Below are 17,071 nucleotides of genomic sequence, written 5' to 3'. Positions count from 1 at the left end.
CATTCCTATAAAATCTGCCTAAAATGAATGCTGGCCTGTCTTAGCTAAGGGCGCTCTGCCTCCTGGTGGCAGCGCCTGGGCCCGGGAGTGCGGAGAAGGCGGTCGGGGGGCGAGACACCCACCCTCCCCAAGGAAGGAGGGGAGGAGATGGCCACGGCGGGAGTGAGGGTCAAAAAACGTTCTGCCCCGGGCATGCAAAACCAGGCTGGGTTGAAAGGCGTCCGGTGCGAGGAAACTACCCCTGCGAGGCAGAGGCAAATCGAAAGGGTGCCTCGCCAAAAAGCCCCAGCCCACGCGGACCGAGGGACCGATCGGAGGTCGGTCCGTCTTCGTTCCCTTCCGCTGCGGAAACTTAGCTGCTGGCGTCGCCGGGGCTGCCCCTTCTGGCTGGAGCGCGCGCACGTGGAGCAGGCACCGAATGGCTCCGCCCACCAGGCCAGAGGCGACCAATCAGGCTTCGTCACGCCCCCCTCCTTAGGCCCAAAGAGCTTAGGGCTCTGTGGGCGCAGATAAACTTCCGGCTCTCAGTGGTCAGCAGGAGTGGCCTGCAGAGGCCTCTCCCGGTGTGTGTTGGTGTATTGTGTGTGGCCAGTAGAGGCCGGCAGCGGCTGGCGGGCGGGGCTAGTAGCTCCTCCCTCTGCTGTGTCTCGACCCCGCCCCTCTCCCCTCCCGCAATTCGCCTCAGACTCTCTCGCCGGGACTAAGGCGAGGCTAGCCTGGGTGCTGCGGCCATGGGCGAGCCTCCCGCTCCTTCCTCTTCGCCGCCTCCGGGCTCGGTGCTGTGCCGGCTGCAGTACCTGGAGGACGGGGACCCCTTCTCGTGCGCCGCCTTCCCGGAGCCGCGCCGCCCGCCCGCCCAGCCCGTCGCCGAGGCGCTGCCGCTCGCCGCCCAGCTGCCCGCTTTCCACCGCCTTCTCGACGCCCCGCTCCCGGTGAGAGAGAGAGAGAGAGAGAGATGTGCGCGGCCTCTGAGTGCGTGCAGAGCGCCGGAAGGTGCAACGGGGCAGGAGGCGGTAGAAGCCTCTGGCTGTGCTCCCCTCAGAAGTTCACGGGGCCAGCTGCTCCCTGGATGGGGCCGGCTGGCGCCGCCGCCCGTGGCTACTAGTCCCGGCGGCTGTTGGTGCGGGGGGAGGACAGCGCTGTCCGCAGCTGGGGAGGTTGCCGCTTCCTGGAGCCCCACGATGGTCATGTGCTTGGTTCCTATCAGGGCAGGATGCTGGGGTGGGAGTAGGAGAGAGGAGTGATCCAGCGTCTGGGAAGTAGCATCTGAAGGTATCTCCCTGGAGGAGAGGAGAGCCACCAAGGGAGGCCTGGCTTTTTCTCCTTTTTTGCACTCTTGGCATGCTCAAGGGGGATTGGGGCTGGCACAGCTTCCCAAGAGGAGCCCCCCACAGTAAGGTTAGGGTGCCCAAAGCTCAGCATTCACTTATGGGGGTGGATTTGCCGCCTTCTGCCTTCCTCTCTTGCCTTTAGGTTTTTGGTTTCTGCTCTGTAAATTTCTTATTCCTTTTAAAACCGCCAGCCTTGCACGTGGTCTTACTATAAGAAGGCAGCATACAAATCAGTGATGATGCATTTCTGGACAGAGTCCCCATCTGCTTTGCCTGGCAATACAACATGGACAATTTTTTTCTAAAAAGTTGGGAGGTTCCCAACTTAGAATTTTTGTGTGCAAAATTATGGCTATAGAAGGTCCGCTTGCCTAACTTGAGATGGTCTTGTGGTGTATTAGAATGCATTGCGTAATTCTACCTGCATTGCGCAATTCTCAGTCTAACATGACATTTTTCTGCAGTCCAGAGATAACAAGAGACAAAAAGCAGTGACAGAGTTAAAATGATATATAAATTTTTGGCAGCCACAGGCATGAAATAGATAAGCGCTCAAAACACATGCAATAAATGAATATTGTCCAGTTTATATCTTGACATCATAGCTGAGAATGTATGCACTGACAAGGTATTGATGGACCTGTAGCGTTTGCTGTGCCAGTATGACTCAAACCATATATTTAGGCCAGAGCAGATATTTTGATCACCATAGGTTGGTGTTCAGTCATGCTGTTTGGTCAGCCTTGCAGAGGTATCCTAGGAACAGCTATTGGCTGCCTCAGTGGTATAGTCCCTGTGTTGTGTCTTGTAGCCTGGGCCAGCAGAGGTGGAGGATGTGTGTTGCGTTTCATCTCCTGGCCTCTAAATAAGCTGAACTCCCTACATTTAGATGTTGGTCTTGATTTGTTGTTTCATTTGCTGCTTTATTTTTGGCATGAAGCAGCTGAATATCTCATGTCAATAGTCATGGGGTATTTTTTTGTTGGCGACTAAAGGGGGTTGGGAACAAACAGGCAAAGCCGTTCAAACTAAGTGTGCTTGGGTTTTAAACATGTGCTCTAGAGCCAGGCTGTGTGCACAAACAACAGCTCTTATTATAGTCTAGTTATTGCAGATATTGCAGGAATTGAGGGCTAAGTGAGACTTAACCCTCAGGGCCTCTTTGCATTTAACACAGACTCCCCACCCCTCTGCCGCTGCCACCGCCCTAAAGAAGGCAAAGAGCATCAACTGGGGATTCATTAATTGGGATTGCTGCTATGGTCTTGATGGAGGAATGTAACCCCTTTCTCTCCTGTTGCGTGTCAATACCCCTCCCCCCCAGAAATAAAGACACAGGAGACGTTGATTAAGTTAATTGGGCATGAAAAGGCCACAACTTTATTGATTAGAGAATTGAAGGTATTGGCCTTAGGCATTGGCACCTATCCACTACCCGGCATGGTGACCGGGATGGGTTAACACGAACCGTGGGGGGTCCTGTTGAAGTACGCCAACTAGGATCCCACGGGTGTCACCGCTCGGGGGCGTGCCGGAGGCCCTTACCTTCCCAGGTTTCGGACAAGACAACGCCCCCTGGAGTCCTTTACCGGACTACCCCTTTTCTTGGGGAAGGTGATGGCGTACCTTCCCCCCAATCCATTTGCATAACAATTGAACCCCCAGCCAATGCCTAACCGCCAATACTAAAGAAAGTTGTGACGTTTGCTACGAGGTAGGCGAAAAAACCAAAAGGCCGTAAGTTCGCCAACTTGGAAAAAATTCCTACCAGGCCCCTTGCGGCGACCAACCGAAGTCCATAGCAAGGTCATATCTACCTAAGCTAACCTATACCTAAGGGTGGGTGGGATGGGAAAACCTCTCAGCTGGCCAGGAGTAAAGAGGGTGGTCCCTGGGCGTGCCTGGCCTTAAGTATGCCAAGGCCACGCCTCCCCTAGCCGGCCGATTGGCGGACGGGTGGAAGGCACGCCCAGGGATTCCCCCAACTCTCGCGGGGGCAGCAGGCCAGCCCCCGCGCTTGGGGGAGGGGCAAGACCGCAACCCCCTCTCTTCCCCCATGGGGTCAGAAATGGCTTTGCGTGTCAATACCCCTCCCCCCCCAGAAATAAAGACACAGGAGACTTTGATTAAGTTAATTGGGCATGAAAAGGCCACAACTTTATTGATTAGAGAATTGAAGGTATTGGCCTTAGGCATTGGCACCTATCCACTACCCGGCATGGTGACCGGGATGGGTTAACACGAACCGTGGGGGGTCCTGTTGAAGTACGCCAACTAGGATCCCACGGGTGTCACCGCTCGGGGGCGTGCCGGAGGCCCTTACCTTCCCAGGTTTCGGACAAGACAACGCCCCCCGGAGTCCTTTACCGGACTACCCCTTTTCTTGGGGAAGGTGATGGCGTACCTTCCCCCCGATCCATTTGCATAAAGAGGGTGGTCCCTGGGCGTGCCTGGCCTTAAGTATGCCAAGGCCACGCCTCCCCTAGCCGGCCGATTGGCGGACGGGTGGAAGGCACGCCCAGGGATTCCCCCAACTCTCGCGGGGGCAGCAGGCCAGCCCCCGCGCTTGGGGGAGGGGCAAGACCGCAACCCCCTCTCTTCCCCCATGGGGTCAGAAATGGCTTTATAGTTTTGGGGGAAATACCTACTGTGAAGATGATGTTGATGCAAATGGAGGATTTCCTCCCAATGCAAAATACTTGCTTCAGAAGAGGTTTTCTCAGGAGTGCCTTATTTCCCCTTCCACTCTTCACCTACAAACTTGTGAAGTGTTCTCCTTACTCCTGCTATCCATCTTCCAATTCAGCTCTTGCCTTCCTCCTCTGGCTTCTAAACCTGGAACTGCTCTTGCAAAAATCTGTTGATCTCTCACTACAAAAGTCACTATTTGATCCTTGTTTGGTGCCTTTGCTACAAGGGGGGGTGTCACTCTCTCCTGCTTGACTCCCTTTATGCGAATGGAGTGTCACAGCTCCCATCATCCCTGATCATTGGCTGCTGGGAGTTGAAGTACCACAGCAGCATCTGGAGGGCCACAGGTCGCAAACACACCCTACTTTATGCCCGTCAGTCAGTCTCTGATTCTGTTTTCATCTGGTTTTTTGCCTGTCTAAGTGTTCTTTCAGTATTTACCTAGGTGGAGTATCTTCCTTTGTTTTCTTTCTCTTTGTTGAGGGGCCTGCCTGGGGATCTCTTGTTTTCTGCTCTTTTCTCCACACACTGAATGACCACTTTCCCATGGCTTTCAGGGCCACCTGTACACAGAGGCTGAAGCTTAGCTTTCTCTCTCCCTTTCACTCCCATTTCTGCATCACCCAGCTGATATTTCTGTTCAGATCCTTCGTTGTCTCAAGCGCCACTGCCTCCCAGACTGAACTTTTCATATTTCCTCTTTAGCTCTCCTTTTATTACTGTATTTGTTGAAGATGTTACCATGTATCGGGCAATACATGTGCCTGCAGAGTCTCTGGTGCTCTCCCTGCTGAAATTGGGCTTGGAAGGAAGCTTCCTATTGTAGGCAATGGAACAGGTGGGCAGTGTGTGCTTGGTGCCAATGGCAGAGTCCGTGGTTTGCGAATGGGGGCCTGGAAAGCTTGGTTAATTCCCCCCCCCCATGTACACTGTTGAACAGGCTTGCAGGCCTTGGTTTGAATGCCCTCTCTGTTCCCTGTATTCACTCTGCAGCTGAGCCATCTTGTTTTCTTCTTTCCAACTTTACAGAAATCCTCCCTCTGTTTCCTTGAGAAAGGTAGTGACAAAGGTGATTGGTGTGGGCTGCAGAATGTTGGGTAGACATGAGAGGTGTGGGCTGAGAGACTGAAAAGGATGCTGGGTATGTCTCAAAAGATCAGTTTGCTACATGGTAGATGGGTGAGTAGTGGGAAGTGCAAGAGCTCATTGAAAGACCTGGTGGAACATGCCTGAATTAAAGGTACCAGCCTCAGGCTAAGCGGTTGCTCTCCACCTCCCACCTACTTTTAGAGTGTGAAAATCACTTTAACTAGTGAGTAGCGTTAGTCATATCCTCACATAATTCACTTTTTTGTTTAGTTCTTACAAGGGAAATCAGTTCCTGAAATTCTTGTTCCAGACTGACCTTTGGAGTACAAAACATGCTTTCTGAAGATGACCCACACTCCGACTCCTGGAATGAGTCTTGTCTGTCCACATTTAATCCTAAAAGCATTTGCAGAGCCTGTCACGTGTGCCCTAGTAGGGCGTAGCTTTATTGGAGATGTTGGGCTGATGTAAAGGGGCCTCATTCTGAGGGCATTCCTGATGAAGCAGCAAAGGTGCTGCCCCTTGAGGGTGGACTGAGTGCTGGTTTTAGTAGCAGCAAAGCAATGGTGTTGCTGGAAACTTCTCTCCTGTATGCTGAGCAGATGGGATAATCATGCACAGCAAAGACCAGCTTCTGTGTCCAAAATTAGTCCAGTGACAGTCAGATTTTCCTCTGGAGTTTGTTTCAGCTATTGCATCTGGGAATATTAAAAATAAACGTTCTCCCAAGTATACTCAGGGCCATCAAGAACTTCTTGTCCTCTGTCTTGGGAGGGCTATTCCTGACTCCCAACTTTGTGTACTGTTTTTGACAAGAGGGCTTGTTTCTTGGCCATCTTGCTTTCAGTTGTCCCCCACTACCATTGCCTGCCACAGGTAATGATGAGCCAACCTTCCCCAACCTCTTGCTCTCCAGATGTTTGGGGCTGATGGGAGTTATAGGTGGGCGCCAGCTTGTGGGAGGCTGCTATAAGATTTGTGCTACGTCAGCAAACTTGAGCAGATAAATTCACCCCCACCCCCAGGAACTGTATTTTGGAAGATTCTGAAAGTTGCCATGTTGACAATAGCCTTGATTTCATGCCTGTCTTGCATATCCCAGGTGAGGCTCAGAACTCTGAGGGGCTGGAAAGCAGAGCAGCCAAGGGAGAAATCCATATGTCTTGCAGGAGCAGAAAAACTGGAGGAGTTCTAGAGCTGAGCAAGTGGCACTTCTGAGCAGTACTACACTAGACTCTCCTTCACTGAAGTTTTTAAAGCAGAGGTTGGATGCCTATCTGTCATTGATGCTTTAGTTGAGATTCCTGGGTTGGACTAGATGACCCTTAGGGTCCCTTCCAACTTATGATTCTATGACTAGGCTCTGTGACTAGCTGGTTGCTGAGCATCCCCTCCTAACCACAGCCTCTGACTTTCAAGACTTGGGTGAGGCCCACGGCTGCCACACTTCAAAAAGAAGTGCAGGCTGGCCCTTTCGGAAAACAGAGAGAGCAAGCTTCAGCACACGGTGACAGAGTCCTGTGTTTTGATGAGAAGCAGGGCTTAGCCTCAGTTTCCAGGCCAAAAGGAGAGTTGATCAGCTTGCCTGCCAGAGCAGTCGTGGGTGCCTGTTCGTCATTATGTTCCTTGTTTTCTGAGCACTGTTGGCATGAAAGGTTGGCTCTGCTTGTGACACCCCTCATTAATCATCAGGGGCTGTTCTCTTTCGGGCACAAGTGCAAAGTAAATAGTGTGGTCCTGGTACATTTGTCTCCTTCGTTTCTGCAGAATTTGAGCCTAAACAATCTGGTCACATGGTGCAGGTGTAGGGGGAAGGAACGGGATAAGAAAGGTGGGCATCTAAACTGACTTCTCTGATGTGAGGCTCAGTTTTGGGGGACAGTAGCCATGAGAAGAGATGTTATGAGTTCTGGAAGCTCTGACAGCCTGGACAGGTTCAGCTTGTGATCCTTTCTCAGATGATGGCTACGTTGCTGGACAAATACGAGAGCTAGGAACTTTTTACTTCTGGTCTCCTCCTCCTCCTGAGATGAATAGAATCCCAAATTCTCCACTAGACATCTTCTAATTCCAAAGTGGGAAGTTCTCAGTAGCCAGGATCCCCATCAGGGATTAATTTCTCTCTTGCCTCCTATAGCCTATGGAGGAATGGATCTTACAGCAGTTTTTAAATGGTGACTGCAAGAAGCTGTCTGATCCTGAAGCAGACCATTGGGGGTCCATCTGTCTCAGTATTGTACACACCAGTGGTTCCAGTTAAGTACTGCAGACCCTCTGTTTTTCAAAAGCCAAGCTATGAACCCCCTACTTTTGAAAATGTTGATATCTGTATATAAGTTTTTGTTATGTGAATGGACCCCCTGAAGTCCAAAGACCACCAATTGGGAACCACTGGTCTACCCAGTGTTAGAAATTAGCCAGCCACATTTTGCAACTGGCATGGCTCCAATTGCAACCACATGGAGATCTCTAGATGCCAGGTTGGCGACTGAGGAATGCAAAAATGCTAGAGGAGGAGGAACTGAAATATTTTCCTTGAAGCTTGAATTGGTTTTATTTGATGTTTTAATGTGATGTAAACTACTCTGAGATTTTTTTCTTTAAAGTATAAAGCAGTATAGAAATGAAATTAATAATAATAATACCTCACTGCAAAAAAGCCCCTAGTCATTCCATTGTGGTGACTGCAACCTAGGTTTCAGGTGCCACTTGGCACTTAGATTATATATCTGAGTCTCTAACAGTGGACTCTACACTAACTGTCAGCAGTTCTTATGCATTCAGGCAGGGAATCTTTCCTACTCTCCTTGGAGATGCAACTCAGGATCTTTTGTATGCAAAGCAGATGCCCTACCACTGAGCCTAAAGATGAAAGCTTCTCATACAAAAACATAGAATGTTCCAGCAAAAGACAGAAAATCAGTACAATAGGTAAAGCTCGTGGAGACAACCATTAATAAAACAAGCTGCTATCCCACGTCCACTAAAACACAGCCAAGCTCAACAGTTGAAAAGTCCTCTCCACTTAGCCTTCCTTCAAGAAATATCCTGCAAGAATAATGAAGTTTTAAGATCTCATTAGAAAGCCCGCAGTGCCGCTGTTTGATGGAGCCCAGTTGGCCATGAATCTCACTGGAGAGCAGCCACTGCCACATCCCTGCCAATTCCACCTTTCCTTGGGGTGGGCAAAGAAGGGCCTCTGTTGCTGACCCCCAAGTGCAGCCAGGTGTGTGCAGGTATGGGTGGTCATCCGCATATTGATGCCACTTCAGTCCAAGCCTCTGGGTCACTCCCCCCCCCAGTAGTTTCATGTAGATGTTGCATAGAGACACTTGTGGCACTGATCCTTGAGTGAAGGGGTCATGTTTGGATACAGGCCAGCCCGTTGCCTTTTTGAATAGCCCTGCAACATGCCTTTCTGCCTTCCCAAGCCCATTGTCCTTCACTGAAGCTGTCCAGAACGTGGACAGGCAGGACTGGAATGGCCTGAATCAGTCTTGGAACTGAGAATACTGTGCCCTCTTTGAGGTTGAGCAGGATTCCTGCCAAAGCTCATCACAGGAGGGAGGGGCAGCAGCAGGCCTGGGACTTGGCCAGCCTTTCTTCTTCACAAGGCTTGTTAACTCTACATTGCCTGCCCTTGGAGAGCAGCCAAAGAGTTGATGGTGAGGAGGGGATTTGCATCACAGCCCTTTTTCCCAAGAGGAGCTGTTTCCTGCATCAGTACCTGCTGTGCCTTCCACTGGGAGAGGAGCATCTCCCTGCCTGTCCTGGCTGAGCAGCAGGTGAGAGGGGCAGCCTAATCCCTCTCTGGATTGCACAGCTCTCCTTGCATGAATGTGTCGATCCAAGTTTGGCTAGTTTGCCAGCCCTTCAGAGTGTTGGATGTGGGGCGTCCTATCCCTGTTCTGATCAATGCAAAGCCTACTATTTGGAAACAGAGCTGTATCGCTAGTTTGTTTTTGTTTTTGTTTTTGCCTAAAGGCAATATTCCCCTCAGATCAGGCATTTCCCTTGTGATGGCTTTTGGGAATAGCTGGGAGCTTCCCGTTGTGGTGATGAGGTCTGACTCAGCATGGGGTGAGTCAGCTGCAAGACTTGCAAAGGGAGGGAGGGAGGGAGGGGTGTGGCGGCAGATCTCAATCTTCCCTGTCTCTGAGATGAAGTTGGTTGCATCTCTCTGGGCTTTCTTGTTAGCATCTGTCTGTCTCTGGAGACAGTGGAGGAGTCTGCCTTTGGGAGTGAAGGCAAACTGTTGGGAGGAGGGGAGAAACCCCACAGCCCTTGGCTTTTGGTGCAGCCTGCCTGTCTCTGCAGTATTGGGCTAGCAACATTTCCCCCTTCCCAAGCCTGACACCTCACTTCCCGTTTTTCCAGCATATCTGGCATACTTGGGTCACCTGGGGAAGCTATTTCTCCCAAGAACCATCCTCACAATCTTGCTTTGCTTTGCTCTTCAGACTGATCTCTGTGTCTTTCCTGCAAGCTTCCTCTGCTACTTCTAAAGCAGAAATAGCCCCTACCACGCCACTTTTCTTTCCTGTCCCTCTTTCTGAACACCTGGGCTGTCCATTCAGTTGGTGCAGGCAGGGGGCCAAACCACCTTGGCATCTCCTCTAACCTCATCACATTGACCACAAAGAGTTTTTGGAAATGAGAAATCCTAGTAGTGTACAGGCATGCTGCCTGTAGATTGACACAAAACTACCACTGGAAATGGAATCTTTTATGCAGTTTCAACATATGCTACTCAGTTCCTCAAGCCAGAGGATTCTCCGTGTGACTTACAACACAATTAAAATCCACTTAAGCAGTAAAACCAGTAAACAGAAAGTGGAATAGAGACACCCAACTCCTTTCTGCAGTCACTCTTTGGGCAGTTCCCTCTTTTGCTGGTCATTTTCAGACATTGCCTCCATCTTCTGCTGGGGTTTTTATCCACTGAGTGGTCTTCACATTTCAAGAATTCTGAGTTGCAGCTCACCCTTTCTGAGTTCTTTGCTCATCCCAAGGCTCCTGTTGCACGTCCACTGAGGAAAGCAAGCTGCTGGAGGCTGTACCACTGAGCCGGAGGGCAGAGCCTCTATCTACTTTGGGGTCCTCCTTCATGGGGCCTGACGTAGAGCCTAGGGCTTTATTTCATAATGGCTTTGGTTCTGCATGCTTTACAACAGGAGTGGCCCATGGTCGGCATCCAGCCCACCACCGTAGCTGTACCTGTGGTGATTCACCCACATTCAGAGCAGAGGGACGGGTAGCACAAGGGTGGGAGAGGAAGCTGCGGGTGGGTTTCTAATCAGCTTAACCTTGCATGCCACCTTTTCTGGTAGCAAGTATTCGTACTTGAGGGTATGTCTGGAGCCAGGAAGGGTTCTGCACTAACCACCCCCAAATCATGGGAAGTTAGCTATCACTTCCTCGTGTCTTTTGAGTTGCCAGGGGAGAGTCTGAATTAGTCCTTCTGTTAAACGTAAATGGCTTGGGGAAGGGGCACAGGGTGCCTGTAGGGATGGGCCTGTTCCCTGTGCTAGTCAGCCTGCTTGGCTCACCTGCCCACTGCTCACCTGGCTTTGGCTACTCGGGACTCTTTCCTCACTTTCGTTTTGCATTCTTTGCTGCCCTGTTGATTCCCTAAGTGAGCAGGCAGGCAGACTCCCTCTCTAATATTGGATGTGCTTGTGTTTTGCAGCTGGAGGACTGCACCTTGCAAGTCTTGCCTTCTGGGCACTACCTGGACCTGGAGCTTTCTCTGCTGGAGCAGAAAGATGAGCTGGAAGGGTTCTATGAAGAAATCAGGTGAAAATATCTCTCTACTACAGGGTATATTTACTCTTTCCCAACCTGTATTGGGCAGCACTTTCCATAGGTTTCTGGCTTCACAGGTTGCCATTTAACCCTAACACCTGAGGCAATCTTGTCAAGCAGATCCCGAAATATGGTTGTTAGTAGATGTCCACACTTGTGAAGTTGGCATGGTTAGGTGGTCAGTGCCCCACATTCCTCTTGCTTCCCTGCTGAGCCAGTGGCATCTTCTCTCTTCAGCTGTTTGGTGAGCAAATGCGTTGAAGAGGAGGGGGAGGAGGTTCCCAGTGGCTGGCTGGCAAGTGTTCTTGGGAAGCAGGCTGGGGCTCAGGGAGCCTGTGCTGATCTAGGTCCTGTTTCCTTTCCTGTCGTTGCAGCAAAGGGAGACGGCCCATCCTGCTTCTCCGCACACAGCTCTCTGTCCGAGTCCAGGCCATCCTTGGTGAGTCTCAACTCTGTTATTGCTTGGAGCTCCTTCAGCTCTTGCTCTCTTGCTGGCCACGGATTCTGAAAGCACTTGTTGGGATTGGCCTTCCAAGGCACGACCACGGGAGGGCTAACACAGGGTCAGCTGCTGCTGCTGCTGCTGCTGCTGCCGCCGCCTAACTCTGAACTTGGCTTCTTCTAGTGCTATGCGGGGGAGAAAATACCTTGATGTGGGTTATCTGGAATTTTTTCCTGCGCAAATTAGGGTAACTTGCCTTGGAAAACTTTCTGCTGCCCTCAAGAGTGATCCAATCCAGTAGGTTTGCTTTTATTTTTACTTAGTAAGCAAAGCTAAAAGTGCTGGAACCACCAAGTCTGCCCAATTATTTCTAATCCCTCTAGGGTACAAAAGATAGACAAGTCAAGCTTATTATCTCTTCCTGTTTTAATTTGAGTGTGTAACAACCAAGAAACTCTTCCAAACTGAGGTTTTACCCAGATTACCAGTGCCTGTTTGCAAGCCTGAAATAGGGCTCTTGGGACACCTTGCTTTGCAGCACAGTTAGAGCCTGTGGCCTTTTATCTCCCATGGGTCAGGGTGATGGCAGTTGTTGTTCAGCATTGTCCAGAGGGCAAAGATTCCCCATTCCTACTTAGCAGCCTTAAGGTACCTTTGTCCAACTGAAGGAATCAACTGTTCACAACTCATACAGAGGGGGAGGGAAGCTTTGCTTCTCAGCTGAGCCAGCAGACGGCTGCCTCTTCCCTCTGCCTCCTGCCTGCAATTGTTCTGCATGCTACTCTGCTGTTGCTTCAGTCCTGGCTGCTGTTTCCTTATGACTCAGCACATGCACTCCCGGGCTTCCCTTGGTTTGCATCCAGTCTTGTCAGAGCTGATAAATGTTGCAAGTATTTCCGGAGCCTGTGTGGGCGGCTGCTGGGCCTCTCCCTCTGCACTCAAAATAGACTCCATGTACTGGACAGCAGGACTGCCCCAAGGGCATGTGGGAGCAGAGCCCTGGAGAGCCAGAGGTTTATCTGGGAGGTGCAGTTGGGTGGCCACAGCGAGGGAGGAAGTGCTGAAGCACCGGCTTCTTCCCTGTGGCTTTTCTCATTATCCCAGTGTGGCCAGAAGAAGTCAAGCATCAGAAGAGGAGGAAGGGGCTTGAGTGGTGATGCTTAACTAAGTCAGTGGAGAGGGTTCCTTCCTGCTTAATCTTTCTTATAGCAAGGGATTCTAGGAACCTGGCAATTGTTAGAGCAGTAGCTAGTTAGTATTTTCTGACTAGGATGGTTGCAGTCCCAACACACACGGATGATAATGGTGGTTGTAAGGAGTTAGCAGAAGATGCTGAATCTACACTGAAGAGACCATGAAGGCAACAAGGGTTCGGCTTAGTAAACAGCCCTGCTCTTTGCGTTCCCAGGGCTCTGTTGCTGCCTGCTTGGGAAATATGTACCCTTAAAGAACGTCATTTGAAGGGGCCACAACCATGGAATGTAGCTTGGAAGTCAGGCAAATAATGGAGTGTGAGAAAAGAGAAAAGTCCTTGGCCCGGCAGGAATCATAAAAAAACACATGGCTTTCTGTTGCTTTTCCTGCCATAGTTTTGCAAATTAAAGTTCTACAGTCACAACCCTACTTGGGTTCTTGCTTCACTCATGAAACATTCTGGGAAAGGTTTGGCAAACGCAATCCTGAAGTGGAGCCAAAGTTCACAGGCTGCTCTTTGACCTTGTTGTTCCTGGCAGGCTAGTGTCCGAGGGGGGAATGTGCTTGCTGTTGTGGTGGGCCAATGTTCCTCCACAGATATTTCTATGTACTGTTTCTGTGGGGTCACTTGCCTCTTTGTTATCCAATCTTTGCTTGCTTTCTCTGTTAGAGGGTCTCTCTACATAGGGTCAGAAAGCTGCAGAGAAGTGTCCAGTGCCAGGCCTTTTCCCTGGGGGGAGTGGGTTCTGTTTGCATGGTTGCGTTCTCTTGCAGTAGGACTGTAGGTGCTGATTGATACCCCGATGATATTTTTCCTTAGGCAGAAAGAATCCAATCGGTCTCACATAACTCTGCCCAGGAAAAGATAGACTCTAGTACAATATTTTCTGCCCCACATTTTCTTGAAACCTACAGGGAGAGGGACTCCACAGCCAGCTAGACAAATGTTTTCCATTGGTGAGAAAAGAAGTGATTCCCAGCTTTTAATTAAAATCTGCGTGCTTTATCGCACTGGTCAGATAACATGTTCTGATACGGTACATCACCATTATCACTATGTACCGTGCTAGCTCTCAGACTTGACTTGCTGAATGTTGGAAGATTCAGGACAGACATAACTAAGTATTTCTTCACATGGTGTGTGATTAAATAATGGAATTCACTTCCACAAGAGATAATGATGGCCACTAACTTGGATGATGTTAAAAGAGAAATAAACAATTTCATGCCTATGAAATAGACAATTTCATGTCCACTAGCCACAATGGCTGTGTTCTTCTTAATACCAGTTTCTGGGAATTTCCACAGGGGAGAAGTTTGCTGCATGCATGTCGTACTTATGTACATCCCATAGGCTTCTAGTGGGCCTCTTCTTTGAGAACAGGATGTTGGGCCACTGGTCTGATCCAGCAACCTGTTCTCATCTATGTGGTGTGTTTGAGTTGCCATTGCAAAGCTGACCACCTCCCCTACATATCACCAGTTGCTTTTGAAGCTTCTTTCAGTTTACAAAGCAGCTGACAGTCTGGGGAGAAAAGCAAGTCTAAATCCCAGGTCCTTGCTTGGGGGAGGGGCTGCCAGTTACACTTGCCCTGGGCCTTGGAGGGCTAAGTTGGCCATGGGGCTGTGCCAGTGACTGGCTGCTTTTTGGTTTGAGGTTATAACTTTATTCCAATAGGACTCCTGTCCCCAAGCCTCAGGCAAGCTCTGCACAGGCCTGCTGAATTCCCCTTCAATGCACTAGGCTAGTTTCCTGGTTGCTGGATCCTGAACATAGCCTGGTGCTCCTCCTTGCCCAGAAAGTGATGGGGAAAGAGGACTAAGCAGGTGCCATCTGGTGACGAACTTGGCTCTCTGCTGCTATGTCTGTCCATGTGAATGTTTGGCCCTTCATTTCCAGGGGTTGGAAGAAGCACTCTGGGCAGCCTGGCGACATCTCCTGGGTTTTCTGCCTTCAATTATTAACAAGCACTTTTTAGGTCTTAAAAACTTGTTCAAATTTTTAACACGTGATGAAACCTTTTGGGTTATATCCAGTTGTATCCCTCTGTTGTCCTTGGTGCCAGGCAATCCCTCTGGCACCAGGTCTGTGGGCTCTTTGTGTAGGACTGGCCCTCTCCTACATGCCTGCCCTGCTCCCCCACCTCCCCGTTCAGCTGATGATTCCTCAGTGTGGAAACAATTGTGCCCTCCTGCAGAGTGAAGTTTGCAAGGAATTCCAGGGAGGCTCCCACTGCTGCATTTAGGCCTGTTGCCCAGTTGGCTGTCTTCAGTCTCATTTTAAGCCACAACAGGTCCAGAGTGCCATAACCTCATTCAGTTCAAGTTGGGTAAACTTTTAATTTTGGACATGTGCGGGAAGGGCAGTACTGCAGTACTATTCTACCGGAGGTTGTCACACAGTGTGTGCCTTGAAATGCAGGAGCTGGGAACTTGTGAAGAACTTGTCCTGGCAGGGGAAGTGAACAGCCCATGTGAACTCAGTGGTTCCTTAGGCAGCTTACAGAAAGCACACGATAAGATCATTTTAAAATGAAAGCGAAACCTACATACAACTTTTTAACCTGTGGTTCTTGAAGATGAGAAAGTTTTGCAAGGGTTGGTAATTTGACATGCCCCACATGCTTCCATTTGAAGGGGGAAGGCATGATGTGTAAAGGCATGTGAGAATAAGGCTAGATTGAATGCAGCTAGTGTTTGGGAAGATACTTTTCACTGCTAGCCTATTGAGTGAGTCTTTCACCGTAACCGTAACCATGCTTACTTGTGGGTAGGCTCATGGTTGGTTGTATAAGAGGGGATCTCCTGGTGCATTTGCAAGCTTCCTTCCACCTGCAATATGCAGCTGTTAGGTGGAGGTGTCATATCTGTGCCACAGACTCATAGCCTACCAAAGGCAGTGGCCAAGTCCATTAACTTAGCTGCTGTCATTTTGCTGAAATGGGACTCTCTGACCTCTTGAGCAACAACATTCCCAAGAAGACAATTGGGACTGCTGCACATGTGGCTCTTCCGCTCCTGCACCTTCTGAGCTGTCCCCCTCTTTCCTTCCTGTCTGCCTGATCCATGTCTGGCTCTTTTCCTCTGTGTGCACATGCTCTTTGGCTCATGTGCCTATTCCCAGCAGTGGCACTGTCATCGGCATGCAGATGTGCTCCCTTGCCAGACCGTTGTGCACCAGGCTGCCAAGGCAGGAAGTGTTGGAGGTTTTGTCTTCATTCATAGAGGAAGTGGAGCTTCCGTTCTGCCTCCTGCTCATCTCCACCTTCGCAGGCTGCCACTGCTGTAGTAAAATCTACTCTTGCTCCTTTGCAGACTCCAGGGTGAGACCCCTGTGCTTTGAGTGGAGTAAGAGTGACTTGGAAAGCAAGATGCTTGGAGCAAGGTGTTCATCCTCCTAACCAGCCCCCTGGACCTGCTAAGACCCTGTCCTCAATCCCCACCCGAGGCAGCTGCCTTCACCACTGCCTGTCTGTCTCTGCACTTGCTTGCCTGCCTGTACCTCCCACATCCCTTTGCAAGCAAGCAGTGATTCCTATGAATGCTGCAACTTGATGGAGTGGGCAGCAAAATGGGGGTGCAAGTGGGCACCTTCACCTGCCTTACCATTCCACCTGCAGGGGGTCAGGACATCCCCACCACCTGTTCAGCAGTCACACCAAGAAGAAGCAGAAGTCCAAGATGGTACCAGCGGAGCAAGGCCGGTGACCTCTCTGCTATACCATTCTCTTTGAGAGAGAATGTCTCAAGGGAGAGAGGCATTACCTGCAATTTCATTTTGACTAGTCAGTGACACTGGCTACCTTGACATCTTGGTGCCTGAGGGAGGAGTTGCAAATGGCACATCCATGTCTCGATGGAGCTTTGGTCTGTTCCAGGCAGGAAGAGGAGCCCCCTCCGCTTTCTTGTTTATAGTATGCAGGTCCCGTGCTCTGGCTCTGGGCTGAGAGAGGAGAAGAAAGAGCAGCCTGGCCTCCCTCCTTCTCTCTTTTGTCAGAGGTCTCCGTCTGTGCATAGGAAGCTGTAAGAGATATTTATATAGTATTGCAGAAAACAGGAAGACTGCAAGCTCTGTGCCAGCCGGCCTTACTTGGGCTACAGCTGCTCTCTGGCGCTTGGCCCACAGAGGTGGCCTGAGGAGAATGGCCGCAGCTACTCTTCTGTTTTGGAATGGGGTCACTGGAAAGAAGAGGGGGCAGGCAGAGCCGAAGGAGCAACCTTTGGCAGTGCTACTTTGCAAGGGGAAAGGGCCATAGCTTTGTGGTAGAAGAGCATCGGCAACTCCTGCCTGTTGTCAGTGGCAACACTCCTGCCTGGGAAGAGATCCTCAGCCGCAGGAAGGCCAATGAGAGGGAGGGCTGGCCAGAGGAGCTGATTCTCTTTGCTCCAAACCTGAGCCAATATTGGCTGCAGAAGACGGAAGCCCCACAGGGGCGGTTGCTTTCTGGGGAGGGGTAGAAGAGCAGCTGTTAGGCATGCAGAAGGTCCCAGGTTCACTCCCCACTAGCAGCATTTCTAG

At 50.4% G+C, this 17,071-nt stretch overlaps 1 protein-coding gene across 2 annotated transcripts in view; it reads left to right on the top strand.

The window, feature by feature from the left end:
* Positions 1-669: 669 nt before the first annotated feature.
* FHOD1 (formin homology 2 domain containing 1) overlaps positions 670-17,071 on the top strand; it is a 33,951-nt gene continuing 17,549 nt past the window's right edge. Inside the window, exons 1-3 of one of the 2 annotated variants that reach the window (XM_081921087.1) lie at positions 670-932; positions 10,801-10,907; positions 11,291-11,355. In XM_081921087.1, the coding sequence (XP_081777213.1) occupies positions 732-932; positions 10,801-10,907; positions 11,291-11,355 (373 nt within the window). In that variant the 5' untranslated portion in view covers positions 670-731. The remainder of the gene's footprint in view (positions 933-10,800; positions 10,908-11,290; positions 11,356-17,071) is intronic. The other variant, XM_081921088.1, reaches the window with a different exon arrangement.

This window comes from Podarcis melisellensis (genome assembly GCF_964234715.1).
Source record: "Podarcis melisellensis genome assembly, chromosome: 8".
In the NCBI taxonomy this organism is placed as follows: Eukaryota; Metazoa; Chordata; class Lepidosauria; order Squamata; family Lacertidae; genus Podarcis; species Podarcis melisellensis.
This window is presented reverse-complemented; position numbering and strand designations above follow the sequence as displayed.